At 41.4% G+C, this 16,780-nt stretch overlaps 1 protein-coding gene across 8 annotated transcripts in view; it reads left to right on the top strand.

Annotated features, from left to right (window-relative positions):
* The window catches only part of MATN2 (matrilin 2), a 127,646-nt gene that overhangs the window by 88,256 nt on the left and 22,610 nt on the right, over positions 1–16,780 (top strand). For 6 of the 8 annotated variants that reach the window (XM_074986893.1, XM_074986892.1, XM_074986898.1 and 3 more), the window contains 14 exons: positions 355–477; positions 9,218–9,340; positions 11,576–11,698; positions 11,856–11,978; positions 12,162–12,284; positions 12,440–12,562; positions 12,715–12,837; positions 12,993–13,115; positions 13,448–13,570; positions 13,729–13,851; positions 13,942–14,064; positions 14,208–14,330; positions 14,476–14,598; positions 14,688–14,810. In XM_074986893.1, coding sequence (XP_074842994.1) covers positions 355–477; positions 9,218–9,340; positions 11,576–11,698; positions 11,856–11,978; positions 12,162–12,284; positions 12,440–12,562; positions 12,715–12,837; positions 12,993–13,115; positions 13,448–13,570; positions 13,729–13,851; positions 13,942–14,064; positions 14,208–14,330; positions 14,476–14,598; positions 14,688–14,810 — 1,722 coding nt within the window. The remainder of the gene's footprint in view (positions 1–354; positions 478–9,217; positions 9,341–11,575; positions 11,699–11,855; positions 11,979–12,161; positions 12,285–12,439; positions 12,563–12,714; positions 12,838–12,992; positions 13,116–13,447; positions 13,571–13,728; positions 13,852–13,941; positions 14,065–14,207; positions 14,331–14,475; positions 14,599–14,687; positions 14,811–16,780) is intronic. The other 2 variants (XM_074986895.1, XM_074986894.1) reach the window with 2 other exon arrangements.

Genomic DNA, 16,780 nt, shown 5'->3' with positions numbered 1-16,780 from the left:
TTAATGATCATATGTACACAAATTCTGCAGCCTAAAGGACAGATCTGCCCTAGGGGAAAGTTGATGTAAACTACACAATTTGAGTTATGTTAGTAGCGTGACTCGAATCAATGTAGTTTAGATCTACCTACCTTGGGATCCACACCATACTGGATCAATGGGAGAAACTCCCCCTGATTCTACTTATTTGTATGGAGTACTGGAATCTACGCGAGAGTGATTAGCAGTTGACCCCTGGTGGATTGATTATCACAGCGTCGGTCTGCCCAGAAGTGGAGATGCCTTGGTACCATGTCTTGCTTTTGGTCTTTAAAATTCTAATGTATTTTCTTAATTTCTAACATAAACCATTAGGAGTGGATCACTGTGCTGAGAGCAACCATGGCTGTGAGCAGTTGTGCCTGAACGTAGGTGACTCATATGTCTGTCAGTGTTCTGAAGGCTTCATCATTAATGAAGACGTAAAAACCTGCACGCGTAAGTCTCTTGATAATTTCTTTGATCAGGATTAAATCAGAGAGAAACAAACAAATGGTAGGAACTGCTACACTGTATCAGACCCGTGGTCTATCTAGTCCTGCTTTCTGTCTGTGACAGTGGCCAGAACCAAATGCTTCAGAAGAAGATGCAAAAACGCTGCAATAGACAGATGTGGGGTAATTTATCCTCCACATTAGGTCTTATCCTGGCCTGTAATAGAGATTGGCATAAATTCTAAAGCATATCCCTTTTGTAACATTTTATCATCCTTAATTATAACGCTGGATAATTTGACCCATGTTAAGTTCTTGTTCTCAATGACTGCCAGTGGCAGAGAGTTCCACAGTTTAATTACTTATTGTATGAAAAGTATTTCCTTTTAATGATTTTTTTAATTTTCCACCTTTTATTTTTATTTAATATATTTTGTTCTTGTGTTATGAGATAGGGAGAACAGAAGCTCATGATCTGTCTTCTCTATACACCATTCATTATTTTATGTACTTTAATCTTGTTCTCTTACTCATTTCCTTTCCAAGATGACAGTCCCAAAATTTCTCAATCCCTCTTCATCTGAGAGTTTTCCCAGGACTTTGATCTTTCTTGTTGCCCTTTTGTGAACCCCCCTTTAGTTCTGCAATAGCCTTTTTGAGCTAGCATGACCAGTACTGCTTTCAGTTTTCCAGATGAGGACCTGCAATTAATTTACGTAATAGCATTACAATAGTCCCCATATTATTCACTACCCCATTCTTTAAACACTGTAACATTTATTAGTTTTTTAGGCCACACCTATGTACTGACTTGTGCGCATTGGTGTCCAGGTCCATTCTTGAGTTAATTTAGAATACTGTAAAGTGTATGAATACTTATGAAGGTTTTTTTCCTGCAATGTTCATTATTTTGCACTTAGTGACAATTAATTTTATTTGGCAGCATATCGCCCATTCACTACCTTGTTCCAGTCTTTCAGAAGTTCCCTCCAGCCCTCTCTAGTCCTGACTGACCTAATAATCTGCAGTCTTGGCTACCTCATTATCTGCCCCCTTACTTGATAATTAGTAAATATCTAACCTTTTGCCACAATGAAAATTTACCATTTAATCCTTCTCTTTGTTTTCTGCTTCCTAGCCACTTTTTTGATTCATGACAATATATTTGCTTCTCACCTAATGACTAAAAATTCCTATAAAAAAGCAGATTATGCTTCTAGTTGAGCAGCTGAGAGTGTAAATGATGTAGGTCAGACTGAAAGTCTTTTTTCTGCCATTGCAGCATGTGCACATTTTCGTAGAAGATTGCACTGAATCTACAATTTGTGCTTGAATCCTGCATTTTTGAGATGGCCATTCCCAAAAGTTACTGGTTATGCCAATAATGCAGCACAAAACATCTTCTGCGTTGCCTTATTGATTAATCAGAAGTTTAGACAATGCAGTTTCTTCTTCGAGTGCCCCAGTGGGTGCTCCACCTTAGGTGTCCGGATTGCCCTAGCGCTACAGCTTGGAGATCTTGATGGCTGGTTTTCAGCCAGACCGTGCATGCACGGGCTCCAACATGCCATTTCACACCCTTTCTATCATGTGCATGGTCCGGACTCAGCCAGCTCCTCTCAACTGCCAGCAGCTGCAGATGGAGCTTCTACCTTCTCCTCAGCCTTGATCGTTATTCATCTTCTTTCTCCCTTCTTCCGGTTCATTACTTGAAATAGAGGCTTTTACAGTTAGAGTTTGAAGTTTGAAGTTTTCAAGTTGCTTGTTATCTAAGTCAATGGCTATTACCAGTTAAGCTTCGTTGACAACTCCTGTGGAGCAAACAGACTCCTTATCTCTATTTAAGTGACTTTAATTTACATGTTAAAGAAACTGTGATAACCCTACCTGGCACGGTTGGTTTTAAGAAATGTGACACTTGCCACGAGGCGATACCTGCCTCAGACGGCCAGTCTAAGTGCTTCCCGGTGTTTGGGAGGAGGGCATGTCCAATAGATGTGCCTGCATTGTTCAGAGCTTAGCGCATGGGCCTGGAGGAACAGGGAAGTGCGGCTGCACACGATCCTGTTCAACAAGGCTCTCCAGCCTTCCTCCCTTGGAAGTGCTGAGCCTTCCCAAGATAGCCAGCACAAGCACAGCGTACTCTCCTCTGAAGCTGTTGCTGCACACAAGAATCCAAGAGCCTCCCTGACTTGATTGTTGCCTAGTTTACCGAGAGGAACAACAAGTGAGGCTGAAAGTGCTGCTGAAACAGTCTCTGGCACATCTAAAAAGGCCAAGACCAAGAAAACGGTTCCACCAATGGCACCGGCGCATGAAACAGAACCGAGTGGTAGATCAGTTCCGGACTGTCCAAAGGCGGCACCAACAGTTTCTGTACCACAACGTTCGGTACCAACAGCCCAAGTCCAACAGCACTAGAGGCCCTGGCACTGAAGAAGGCACCAACCCATGAGGCACTGATGCCAACACCGACTCCCGCAGCACTGACTGTACCAGCACCCGGCCATGAATCATCATCACTGACTGTACTGGCACCGACTGTCTTGCAGTCTTCTAAGGACTTGACTAAAGCTACAGATAAAGACCCTAAACACACCAAGGCTAAGTCCAAATCAAAGCACAGGTGCACTCCCGAGCCTTCACCACAGTGCTCGTTGTCACTACCTGTTTCTGTTACCTTGCAGATATCTCCAGGATGATATTTGATTCCATCGTCATTCCTGCTTCCTTCATCACCTTATCACAGATCGAGGTCGCATTCACCATTTTTAACACCACGATCTCCTTCTTTGTGAGAGTTCGAATCACGGAGGCACCAGGGTAGCCGCCCCTCCATATCGCAACCTCCTTCATCCATGTGCTCACAAACGTATTCCTCACACAGGCATGGTTATAGGAGCCATTCTCCATACAGATGCTACTCACCTGCAAGGCATCATCACCATCGTTGCTGTGCTAGATCCTGGGACTATGAGACACATTATTTTTGAGAATGAGGCATGCATGAGTGACGAGAGTTCTCAGGAAGATACTCCGTGGCGTCCTGGTCTTCCAGCCCATCTCTGGTAGGTCTGCCACCATCGGAGCCTCAGCCTCCATCTCCTCCCCCACAGTCTGGGGAAGAGAAAGCCTGTTTTTCTGACACTGACACCCCTCCTAGGCCATCATCACCAATTGATCTTTTTTCATCTTCACCTGACGAAACCATTATTCCCAGCGATACATCTCCCCTGATGATCTCAGGGACCTTCAGGACTTGTTCCTCAGAGTGGCCAGTACACAAGGTGTTAAACTGGTGGAAATCCAAGAGAGGAAACAAGGGCTGTTAAAGAAGTTGGGACCCCCGGTTTCCTCAAAGATTTCTCTCCCCTTGGGTGGGGTCATTGTGGAAGCAGCTGACAACATATGGCAGACAGCAGCCTCCACTCCCTCTACCAACAAAAGGGTAGATAAACACTTGGTCGTCCCTTCTACAGGTATGGAGTACTTATTCACACACCCACAGACAGACTCGCTGGTGGCGGAGTCCTCTCAGTAGAGAGCTAAAGCTCCACAATACAAGTCTACCAACAAGAACTCTAAGCGTCTTGACCTTTTGGTCGAAAGATTTATTCCTCTTCCACACTAGTGCTACGAATGGCCAATTATGTGGAGCATTTGTTGAACCACAATTTTGACAATTACTCCATGCTAGCATCGTTAAAGGAGTAGTGGAGAGCAGTACACAACGCTTGCAAGCACCTTCTGCCACGCATTCGCGACATGCCTGTCAAGATACGCGCAGACAGCATGGCTATGATGTATTACATCAATTGCCAAGGAGGAGCACGCTCTCAGTCTCTTTGTGCAGAGGTGATTCGTGTATGGAACTTGGTGCATTCGCAATGACATAATGCTGGTAGCTTCATACTTACCAGGCGTCAACAATATGGAAGCAGAGGCCTTGAGCCAATGCTTCATGCCAGACCACGAATGGGAGACCTGCCACGACATTCTTCTCCCTGTGTTCCACCGATGGGGATTCTCAGCCATAGACTTATTTATTACCCATCTGAATCACCAATGCAAATGATGTTGCTCCAGAGTGGGTCTGGAGCTGAACTCCCTGGGCAACGCATTCTTAATCAATTGTAGGGGTCCACTACTCTACTCATTTCCCCCGACAGTGCTAATTCCCAGAGTGCTGGAAAAAGTCAACAGGGATGGAGCCAAGCTCAGACTGGTAGCACCTGCATGGGCACGTTAGCATTGGTTCCCTGTCCTGAGCAGGGTGTCATTACACATGCCACAGCTCCTGCCTTATCCCATAGATCTATTGACTCAGAATCAAGGGGTGATCATGCACCCATAACCTCAGACTTTTCACCTCATGGCCTGGCTCATTGCTGGTTTGAATGTGCCAAAGACCTCTGCTCGGATCAAGTAAAAGAGGTCCTCATGCAGAGCAGACAGCAAAATACACATATAACTTACCTTTCTAAGTGAAAGCAATTCACGATCTGGTGCTCCTCTAGGCAACTGTCTCCAAGTGAAGCACAGAGTCCCTCTATTCTGGACTAATTGCTGGACCTAAAACAACAAGGTTTAGCACTGGCATCTTCGAAAGTGCACCTGGCTGCCATATCAGCATTCAGGCACACAATTGACAGCACATCAGTCTTTGCTCACCCAATTACGGCACGTTTCCTTAAAGGGCTGGCTAACCTGTACCCACCGAGGTGGCCTGTTGCTCCCCCATGGAGTTTGGACTTGGTCCTAGAGACACTGACAAGAGGCCCATTTGAGCCTATGGCCACGGCCTGGCTCAGACTGTTAATGTTAAAGACTGTGTTCCTCATGGCGATTACATCTGCCTGAAAGGTGAATGAGCTGTCTGCCCTCATGGTGACCCCGTCATATAGGATTTTTGACAAAGATGGGGTGATACTCAGATTACATCCCCGATTCATCCCCAAGGTCTCCTCGGAATTCCACATTAATGAGCCAATAGTGCTGCCTGCGTTTTATCCTAAACCGCACGCCTCGGCACGTGAAGTGCAATGGCACACATTGGATGTTAGAAGGGCTCTAGCCTTCTACATCAACAGAACCAAACCCTTTTGGAGGACTGATAGCTTGATGGTGTCTGTAGCCTGTCGCTCTAAAGGCAAAGCAATATCTTCGCAGAGACTGTCTAACCTTATCACGTCCTGCATCACAACTTGCTACTCCCTGCAGACGTGTCCTTACCTTGCCAACCATGGGCACACTCAACCAGAGTGATGTCAGCATCAATGGCATACTTCAGAGGAGTCGCCCTTCACAACAACTGCAGGGTGGCAACCTGGGCATCCTATGACACATTAGTCAGACACTACGCCGTCTACCAACAGATGACTGAGGATACCTCCTTGTCCACAGCAGTGCTGTCTATCCTGGACAAGACTGGAATTCAGTACCTGCCTCCTTGTTTACTTAGCTGGGAATACTGCTACTCAGTCACCTGAGGTAGAGCACCCATGGGGACACTTGAAGAAGAAAAAGAAGTTACTCACCTTCGTGCAGTAACGATGATACTTTGAGGTGTGTCCCCATGGATGCTTCACCCCCCACCCTTCCTCCCCGCTTCACTCTTCTCTGTGTTTTTCTGTTTCAGATTCAAAGTGCTTTTGAGCAACTGGCTGAGTCTGGAGGTGCACATGATAGAAAGAGTGTTAAACAGCGGGTCAGAGCCCACGCATGTGCAGTCCGGCTGAAAACAGCCTTCAAGATCTCCGAGCTGCGGCTCCAGGGCATGCCTGACACCTAAGGTGGAGCATCCCTGGGGACACATCTCAAAGAATCATTGCTACTGCACAAAGGTGAATAACTTCTTTTTCCTTGAAGTACTCAGCCTCAGGTCAACACCCAGACAATCCAGTCACATAAAGTTCTACCAGTCCCAAGGGATTGGACACATCATCTTTCAGGTCAAAAAAATATTTCACACCTTAACCAAAATACACATTTCTAGCTAATTCTTATTAATTAAACTAAAATGTATTTAAAAGGGAAAATAGAGGGTATTGGTTAAAAGATCAGTATGCAAACAGACATGAGTTCAATTCTTGAGGTTTAGTCACAGAGTTGTTGAGCTTGGTAGCCGCAGATGAGTCTTTTCAGATTGGTCCAGAGTTATTAAGGCAGTGTCCATAGTAGGGAAACCAGGATCTCCTGAGATCTCATTCTTGATGGCTTGCAGCTTTCCCAGTGACCATCCACACAGATGTGAGATGAAGAAGGATCCTGTCCAAGGGATTTTATACCTTTGGGGCAACCTCTGGGCCTGGGAAAATATGATAGTCTTTTAATGTAAACTTCTATTTCCTAACCTTTATGGCAATTAGCACAGGATAATGTATTCATTAAATGGTTCTTATACAGTTTACCATACCTTTTAAAGACATATATAAACAATACCACTTCACTCCAGTTTAATCATAAACATTAATATTCTCTTCTGATCTTGAATCAGAACTGTAGTAACAGACAAGGATTGTTTGTTCACATCACAAGACCTGAGCAAACACCTCACATTCTACTGTTCTAACAATGCAAATTTGCATTTCAAAGTTTTACTCTAACCTAATGTAACATTTACAAATCTTCCCAACAAGCCTTAAAGGTTGACCCTGGGTCAGTTAGCCTGTGAGCTGGTTAACCCTTTCTGACTGTGTGCCACATTTGAATCAGAAATCTAATATTTCAATCAGAGAACATCACAGCATGGAATAATGAACTGAGAATACTGAGAGGGAGACAGGGAGACAGAATTAGAGAAGTCTGGCCAATGTAACTACAAAGGCTGGGTTTTTCAAAAGTCTGAGGACATTTAGGCACATAAATCAATGAGATGTGAGCACCTAACACCCTTCAAGTTTTGAAAATCCTGAACTATTAGTAAGACTATACAGACCATAGAAATACACTTATGAGTCTATATTCCCTGAGTATTTCCATTCCCCAAATGTGTACAAAAATACTCTTTTCTGTTTTATAGGTTTATTTATAGACTTTTAAGTCCTGAAGGGACCATTATGACCATCTGCTCAGGCATCCTATACAACATAGGCTATGCTATCCATCTCCACAGAATACAGTTATGTACAAAGCCCTACAGAGAACATCCATCATCACTCTCCATTAAATCTATATATACAAAATACCTCTCCCCTAAGAGATCTGCCATCAGTTGCTCAGGTGATCTGAGAGACTAAATAAATGCTTCCTGGGAAAATCTGTTTTCAATATTCTTGCTCCACAGGCCTTCCACCCACCCCAGTCCCTTACACACCTTTTCAGCTCCTGGGCTCCAGAATTCCTCTGTTGTAGAGCAGCAATCTGTAACAGACTTAGAGTCCATTTTCAGCCTGCAGTTCTAAAATCTCTTTGCTGGGCGAAGGTCTCTGTCTCATTTACTGTTCACTTATGATCTCTGGCTATCTGTTCTTCTATCCTGCTGGCAGGGAAGAAGACGATATTGGGCATTCTTATCCTGTCCTCTTTGCTGTTGAAGAGGGGGGTGTTGGTGAGTGTTCTATTCTAGCTATTATTCTAAAGCCAGATACCTCATTTGCCCTCTTCACAAATTTCATGCTGCTGCTTTTTTCATTTTATGCCCTTCTTGTATGAGTGGATTTCCTTGGTAGTAGAAAAGATGTTTTAAAAATATGGCAATTTAGTTTCCTCTGGGTGTTACTTAGATTCCTACAACTAAAACTCTACAGTGACTCCCAGGCTCCTCTGGGCCCTGAATTTAATCCTTGAGTATTTCTTCTATTTGCTCATTTATTCCTCTCTGCGTATCTATTTGAAAACAGACTTTGTTCTGCTCCTGAGCTCCAGTTGATGCTGTTAAAATCATATGGGCAATATTTTAGGATTATTGGAAGAGATTTTTGGGTCTTTCAGATACCTGTTAAATGGATAGCTGAACTGATGCATTTAATACATATTACTTTTGTGTAAAAGCATTTGGGAATCAAGATACTGCTGTCATATATACAGGCAAGAGCATCTCGTGGCACTTGAGGGAACATCCTAGTGATAAACTGACTTCTGGTCCAATATCTATCAATAAAAGCAAATGGAATTCAGATGCAGCAGTGATCATGCACAGCTAAACTGAATGCTGATTACTGAATTCCCAGGGAGCACCTTGTCCTTAGAAAACTCAAAGATGACAAATGTAACTGAATTAAAACGATTTATGTCAGTTACTGTTTAGCATGAAAACCTACAGGATCTAATCCAAAATCCATTGTAGTCAATGGGATCAGGTAAGCTGTGAACACTAGGACTTACCCACATCTGCTTTCACATCAGATATGTATGCAGAATGATCAAGGAAAGGTGAATGTTCAGAAGCAAACCTCTGTTATTTTGCTAACTTGTGGTTGTTAGTGTGTATTACCTCATGTCATTTGCAAAATATCTTAAAGATTTATTCAAAAAATACTGAAGTATCTGGACTCTTTTCTGAGCAGTTCTGCAAATAGGATGGTTGCTTTTCCCTCTTCTGACCACAGGAACCACTGCAAACCATATCTAATGTTGTTTCTTAAAGTTATATTTATTTTTAGGCTAATGAACTGAACTAGGGTTCAAACAATACAGTGTTTGCTTGTTCATATGCCATGCGGTTTTGATAGAGATGATCAGCTGCTAATTCATTAATTTTTAACTTCTTTTTATAACTCCAATCATCTGAACTGGTATTGTAGGTGTGGACTATTGTGCACTGAGTGACCCTGGCTGTGAACATTTGTGTATAAATGGTGAAAAATCTTATACTTGTCAGTGCTTTGAAGGATATGAGCTTCGTGATGATGGGAAAACATGTAAACGTAAGTTTTTATTAGACCAAATGCCATGGTACCATGTCTTTTGTTCCCTGAATCTTTAGAGTATAAAATCAGTATGTGCAATAAAAATGAGTAGATTTGAAACTGGATTCTTTGTGACCAAAGGTGCAGAATTGTATCTTGCAACAGGCAGCAGTAGTTTTCTTCACAAAGCAGGTTAAAACATTTAACATTTCTAAGACTTCTCTCCATTTACTGCAATGAAGAAGCTCACAGTATTAATGTTGTTTCCGTTTCTTTGCCCCACTTGTGGGACAGAGAAGGTTAAAAAGGTTTGCATAATTTGTGCAACACTGAAATGAAATTCTAAGATGGAAAAATGTACTGCAGTTTTTTTCAGTATTACAGCCCTCCCTGCTGTTCAGTCTCTGTGTCTTACATTTTTATAAGTCACCAAAGTGTATAGCAGGGCTGAGTAAACTTTTTATATCAGGCCCCACTTTTCATCCCTGCAATTAGCAGGGCTCCCCTAACCTGTCTAATGTCATCCAAACCAATGGAAACTTTGATTATGTAGATATTAAAAAAACTCTTTTCGGCATATATAAGAAAATAAGTACGTAGAATGTAAAAGTTTTATTACTTGGTGTGTGTATGTGTGTGTTGATAGATAGATAGATAGATAGGAATACACATACGTGAAAACAGTAACATATTTCAATATTTTTAATAAGAAGGATGAGCCTGACACCCAGCAGCCAACTGTGCTGCGCCCCCACTTAAAAAATTTCATTCCACCCCCCACTTTGTGCACTCCTCATGTAATTGTAATCCCAGTTGTTTGGGGTCTAATTCATTAAATTGATTCACATCTGAGGTTAAAGCCATGTTATTAGGAAAGTTTTTCAAAGACATTCAGATGCTACAGTGATAAATCAATAGTATCATTAATTACTCTTTGTATTAAACCCTAATCAGCATTGGAGCTCCATTGTGCTAAATTATGCAAACATATAGAAAGACTCCCTTCTCTAAAGTATATATGAGGCCCTGATTCTGTAAGAAATCCTGTGCAAGTAAATTCCCGCACCAGCTCAGAGTTCTGTGGTGGTGTGTTCACAACATGCTTACCTGGAAAGCATTAATGTTGGCAGGATGGGGAGAGGTGTGCACTTAATCAGACAGGCTACAGCCAAATGATCGTCTGGTGGAATGAGGAAGCCCAGTTGAGGAGGAAGAGCTGGCTGGGGTTTCTGAAGAGGCAGGCCTGCCAATGGGATGGAGGTTGGGAAAAGGGGGCAACTGGCCCAGAGCCCGGTGATTCAAAAGAGCCCAGGGCTCCCAGCCACCACCACAGTGGTGACACTGGTGGTAGCCAGAGCCCTGGATCCTCTAAATCTCCGCTGGAGCTCTGGGTGGCACTGAAGACTAGCTGCGGGGGTGAGCTGCAGAATAAGATAATAAGATGATGATAGCAGCAACAAAGGGTCCTGTGGCACCTTATAGACTAACAGAAAAGTTTAGAGCATGAGTTTTCGTGAGTTAACTCACTTCTTCAGATGCTGGAGCATCTAAACTTTTCTGTTAGTCTATAAGGTGCCACAGGACCCTTCGTTGCTGCTATCGTCATCTTATTATCTTATTCTGCAGCTCACCCCCGCAGGACCCTTCGTTGCTGCTACAGATCCAGACTAACACGGCTACCCCTCTGAAAGATGATGATAGAGATTATTTTCACGGGAAAAGATGGATTTGTAAATAACTTGACAGTTTAAAATCTGCTCACTCCTTTGAGGCCAGTGACCCACCGGCTGTGTTTTTGTAGGTATTTAGATTCTCACATATGCTCTTAGTGGGATTTTCAAAAGCACACACAACTCACTTGTCAATGGCTTTTTAGGAATTTAACTCCCCTTGGTTTCAGTGAGAGTTGGACACATAGGTACCTTAGAAAATCCTAGTAGGGGCCTACTTGCATCTTTAGGTGCCTAGACCATTGAAAATGAGCCCTTAGTTTCTATGCTTTCCTTTCTGATTCTACATATCCCTTTACAAAAAGACCATGGATTAAGAGGAGAAGAAGGAAGCGCTTGTTTGTTAAAAACAAAAGATGGAAGGTCAAAGGTTATTAGGAATGCATTGCCAGATTCCACTAAGCCAACACATGAAAGAATATAAACTGCAGGGTTCTTTCACTGGACAACTAAGATCTTTTTAATTTTTGCATTTATAAAAATTATATCTAGCAAACTTTCTTTCCTGTCAAATTATTCTCAGGTAAAAATGTCTGCAAATCAGTCAACCATGGTTGTGAACATGTTTGTGTTAATGTGGACAATTCATACATCTGCAAGTGCCATGAGGGATTTGCACTACGGGAAGATGGGAAAACATGCAGAAGTAAGTAACCTTATTTTTGCTGTACATTTGTGCATGCGGCAGGCACAGAAAGAAAGAGAAATTTGCTGCATTTTTACAGAAAGGATGTTCTTATAGGATTTGCATTTATAAGAACATTTTAATTAGTAAACTGCTTAAATATCTAAATTCTTCTCAGATAAAGACCTCTGCAAATCAATTGACCATGGTTGTGAACACATATGTGTTAATATGGATAATTCATACATCTGCAAGTGCCACAAAGGATTTGTACTGCAGGAAGATGGGAAAGCATGCAGAAGTAAGTAAACTTATTTTGCTGTACATATGTGTGTGCAGCAGGGAAAGAAAGAGAAAAAGGCAAGAAAGAAAGAAGGACGGGTGTCCTTCATGGGTCTTTTACTGAAAGAATATTCTTATAGGATTAGCATGTATAGGAATGTTTTACTTAGTAAATTGCCTTACATATCTGATCTGTTTTCAGCTGAAGACCTCTGCAAATCTGTTGACCATGGTTGTGAACATGTTTGTGTTAACACGGACAATTCATACATCTGTAAGTGCCGTGAGGGATTCGCACTACGGGAAGATGGGAAAACATGCAGAAGTAAGTAAACTTATTTTGCCATACATATGTGTTTGCAGCAGGCAATGAAAGAAAGAACTTCACTGCTCTTTTACTGAAAGAATTTTCTTGTAGGATTTGCGTTGATAAGAGTATTTTAATTAGTAAACTGCATTAAAGATCTAAATTGTTCTCAGATAAAGACCTCTGCCAATCTGTTGACCATGGTTGTGAACATGTTTGTGTTAACATGGACAATTCATACACTTGCACATGCTGGGAAGGATTTGTACTGCGGGAAGATGGGAAAACATGCAGAAGTAAGTAACCTTATTTCAGCCATACGTTTCTGTGTTCAGCAGGCAAAGAGAGAAAGAACTTTACTGCTCTTTTATTGAATTTTCTTATAGGATTTGCATTGATAAGAGTATTTTAATTAGTAAACTGCATTAAATATGTAAATTGTTCTCAGATAAAGACCTCTGTAAATCTGTTGACCATGGTTGTGAATATGTTTGTGTTAATATGGACAACTCATACACGTGCACGTGCCAGGAAGGATTCGTACTGAGGGAAGATGGGAAAACGTGCAGAAGTAAGTAACTTTATTTTTGCCATACAGTTGTGTGTTCAGCAGGCAAAGAAAGAAAGAACTTCACTGCTCTTTTATTGAAGAATTTTCTTAAAGGATTTGCATTGATAAGAATATTTTAATTAGTAAACTGCATTAAATATCTAAATTGTTCTCAGATAAAGACCTCTGCCAATCTGTTGACCATGGTTGTGAACATGTTTGTGTTAACATGGACGATTCATACATCTGCAAGTGCAGTGAAGGATTTGTACTGCGGGAAGATGGAAAAACATGCAGACGTAAGTGTAAGCCCAGAGGCACCGAGACCATGTACTAGGGTGAGTGAAGTCTCTGCTCTACAGCCTTGGCTGAGAGCTAGTTGATCTTTACCTCATGTGGTAGAGCACAGGGCTGTAGAACTCTATAGTTGCAAGTTCAATCCCTTGTGCTGGCAACCCTGGCCTGTTGGCATTACATAGGTAACCAAATTTTTGCCATACATTTGTGTATTCAGCAGGCAAAGAAAGAAAGAACTTCACTGCTCTTTTATTGAGAGAATATTCTTATAGGATTTGCATTGATAAGAATATTTTAATTAGTAAACTGCATTAAATATCTAAATTGTTCTCAGATAAAGACCTCTGTAAATCTGTTGACCATGGTTGTGAACATGTTTGTATTAACACGGACAATTCATACATCTGCAAGTGCCGCAAAGGATTTGCACTGCGAGAAGATGGGAAAACATGCAGAAGTAAGTAACCTTAGTTTTGCTGTACGTTCATGTATGTAGAAGGCAAAGAAAGAAAGAGGAACATCACTGCTTTTTACTGAAAGAATGTTCTTATCAGATTTGCATTTATAGGAATATTTTAATTAGTAAACCGCTTTAAATATCTAAACTCTTCTCAGATAAAGACCTCTGCAAATCGATTGACCATGGTTGTGAACATGTTTGTGTTAATATGGGTAATTCATACATCTGCAAGTGCCGTGAGGGATTTGTTCTAAGAGGGGATCGGAAAACATGCAGAAGTAAGTAGTCCTGATCTTTAATGGAAGATTATCCTTGTAATAATATATTTGTAGAAATATTTAACTAGCAAACCTTTCAACTGTTCTCAGAGAAGGATGTCTGCAGATCAGTCAACCATGGTTGTGAACATGTTTGTATAAATACTGATAACTCATACACCTGTCAGTGCCATGAAGGATTTGTATTAAGAGAGGATGGGAAAACATGCAGAAGTAAGTAGCTTGAAACTTGTAGTACATTTTTGCCTTCACTTGATTAAAAAAATAATTTCCTTGCTTTCTAACTTGAGAAATATCCTTTTAATCTTTTATAAATATAAAACAGTTCTGACTAGCCAACTCCCAACTATTCTCAGATAAAGACCTCTGTAAGTCCATTGACCATGGCTGTGAACATGTTTGTGTTAATGATGGTATTTCATACACCTGTCAGTGCCATGAGGGATTTGTTCTAAGAAAGGATGGAAAAACATGCAGAAGTAAGTGGTCTAATATTTACTGAATACTTTATTCTGGTCTCAGTACATGAAAGGATAAAAATCTTCAGAGCTCTTTTTTTGCAAGATTGTCTTGTAATCTTTTCATTATAGTGTTTTAGCTATTTAATATCTAAATTGTTCTCAGATAAAGACCACTGCAAATTAGTTGACTCTGGCTGTGAACATATTTGCATTAATACTGACGATTCATATGTCTGCAAATGCCGTGAGGGATTTATACTGAGAGAGGATGGGAAAACATGTAGAAGTAAGTAATCTCATATGTACTGGCAGACTGAGTTTGTAATCCCACTTATAAAAGCATTTTAATGAGCAAACTCTCTCAACTGTACTCAGACAAAGACCTCTGCAAAACGGTTGATCATGGCTGTCAACATATTTGTGTTAATAATGACCATTCCTATGTCTGCAAGTGCCGTGAAGGATTTGTACTACATGAAGATGGGAAAATATGCAGAAGTAAGTGACTTTGATCCTCTCTGTACCTTTTGTTCACTGAGTAACTGCTTGTTTGATTTTTAAATGAACTGATCCAGCATCCCTTCTTCAAAAATCATATAACATTTGAGATCACAAAGCATCAGGGACACTGATGGAGAGTGGAGGGAGTAAAGGGGCAGTGGCCCCAGAGCCTCATGATTTAAAGGGGCCAGGGCTTCAAGCCACTGCTGGTACCATAAAAACAGTAGTGGCCAGAACCCTGAGCCCTTTAAATCACCAGAACCCTACAGAGCTCATTCTGGGCAGCAACAAGGGCTGGTAGGGGAGGGCAGTGCCCCTTTTGAGCAATGCTGAGGGATCACTGACCCTAGCATGGCCCGTTCTGCCTGAGGCCTGCACCTTCCAGGAGGCCTGAAGTCAAGCTCCTGCCCTATTCCCCATGGGCCCAGGCCCACAAAATACACAGAAGACCTCTTGGCACTTTCCTATCGATATGTTGGGCTGCAATAATCAATTACTGTCTAAAAATATATAGATGTTGGCTTTTAGGTTTTAGTAAAGAGTAGATTTTAAATTGCTTAGAGAAAAGGAACAGGGTAACGGCATCTGGAATGTAAACACAGCTATATGCCAATATGTATTTATATTTTCAGAAACTACCCCAAGTTGCACACATGATTTATTATTAATTGATAGTAACATATTAGACTAAGTTTGTGACAGTTACTGTGTAAAGCAGAGCTAAATTGGACACCTAGTCAGCTAACCAGAGCTTAGTATACAATGTATAAACTTTTTCTAAGCCTTTTAATTCAAGAGAAAGGAGAGAGAAAATCTCCGACTAATTTGAATATTGTCTATCAGGAATTATAACTAGGAAAGTACACACTGATCTCAACGCCAATAAAAGTTATAAATCAAAGTTAATTTGGGGCAGTCAGAGGAGACATTGGAAGTCTGAAAGAAATAAAGGTGCATATCCTACAGTCCCTACTCAATCACATTTCCCTTAGAAGTTAGTGAGAATTTTGACTAAATGAATACCCAGGCATTTGGTTTAACATTATCTAAAACAAATGTGTTCTTTTTTGTGTCCATTCCTATACCAGTGATGAGGCTTGATCTGGCAATATTTGATCTATGTTGAGGTTCCTTTAGTGTTTCTGCTGTAAATCAGCAATTAGAAGGATAACGTAAAGTTTCAGATGAGAGGAAGTTGAAAGGGGAAGCACAATTGTATTTGATTTTTAGTAAGATTTGTAACACCAAGGAAAACCTCAGAATAAGTTCAAATGGCTGGTGGTCATTCATTTCTTTCAAAACTGACAAATACATATCTGAATTCAGCACATTTAGTACATTCCTATCAAGCCTTTTTGGGCACTTTCTAAACGCTTATCTAAATACATTAAATGTAGCATCACAACACACCTGTGAAATAGAGGAGTATTATCTCCATTGTACAAATAAAGAACTGAGGCACAGAGGGATGAAGTGCTCAATCTTGTAAAGTGCTGAGCACTGCTTCTGGTCCAGCCAAAGCACCTAAGTACATCAATATTCCTGTATGTGTAACTTTAAGCACACAAAGCCAATAGGACTACTCCTGCTCTTCAGACCAGATGATTGCAATCATCCCTTCTAGCCTTGGCATCTATGATTCTGAGTGCCAGATGGGAGCCAGAGTTCTAAATACCTTACAGGATGAAGCTCGTAAGTGTCTTGCTTAAGGACACAGAGGATGTCTGTGGCAGAGGGGCTTTCTACACATATGCAACAGGTAAACCCATCAGGCACGGGCTTTTCTGGGGATACTTTATAGTATCACTGCCTAAGCTCTTGTCTTCTTTGAGCCCACTGGTTCACAGCCTGCAGGGCTAGCTCACCTCACATCCTTCACTGACTTCAGCTAAAACTGTGGCTACCTCCTGTGTGGGTGGGTGACTGACTATAAAATGTGCAGTCTTCTCCTCTCCACTGTTAGTCCA

The sequence above is a fragment of the Carettochelys insculpta genome, chromosome 2, assembly GCF_033958435.1.
Source record: "Carettochelys insculpta isolate YL-2023 chromosome 2, ASM3395843v1, whole genome shotgun sequence".
Classification (NCBI taxonomy): Eukaryota; Metazoa; Chordata; order Testudines; family Carettochelyidae; genus Carettochelys; species Carettochelys insculpta.
Note: the sequence above shows the minus strand (reverse complement) of the source record. Positions and strands in the feature narration are given on the sequence as shown.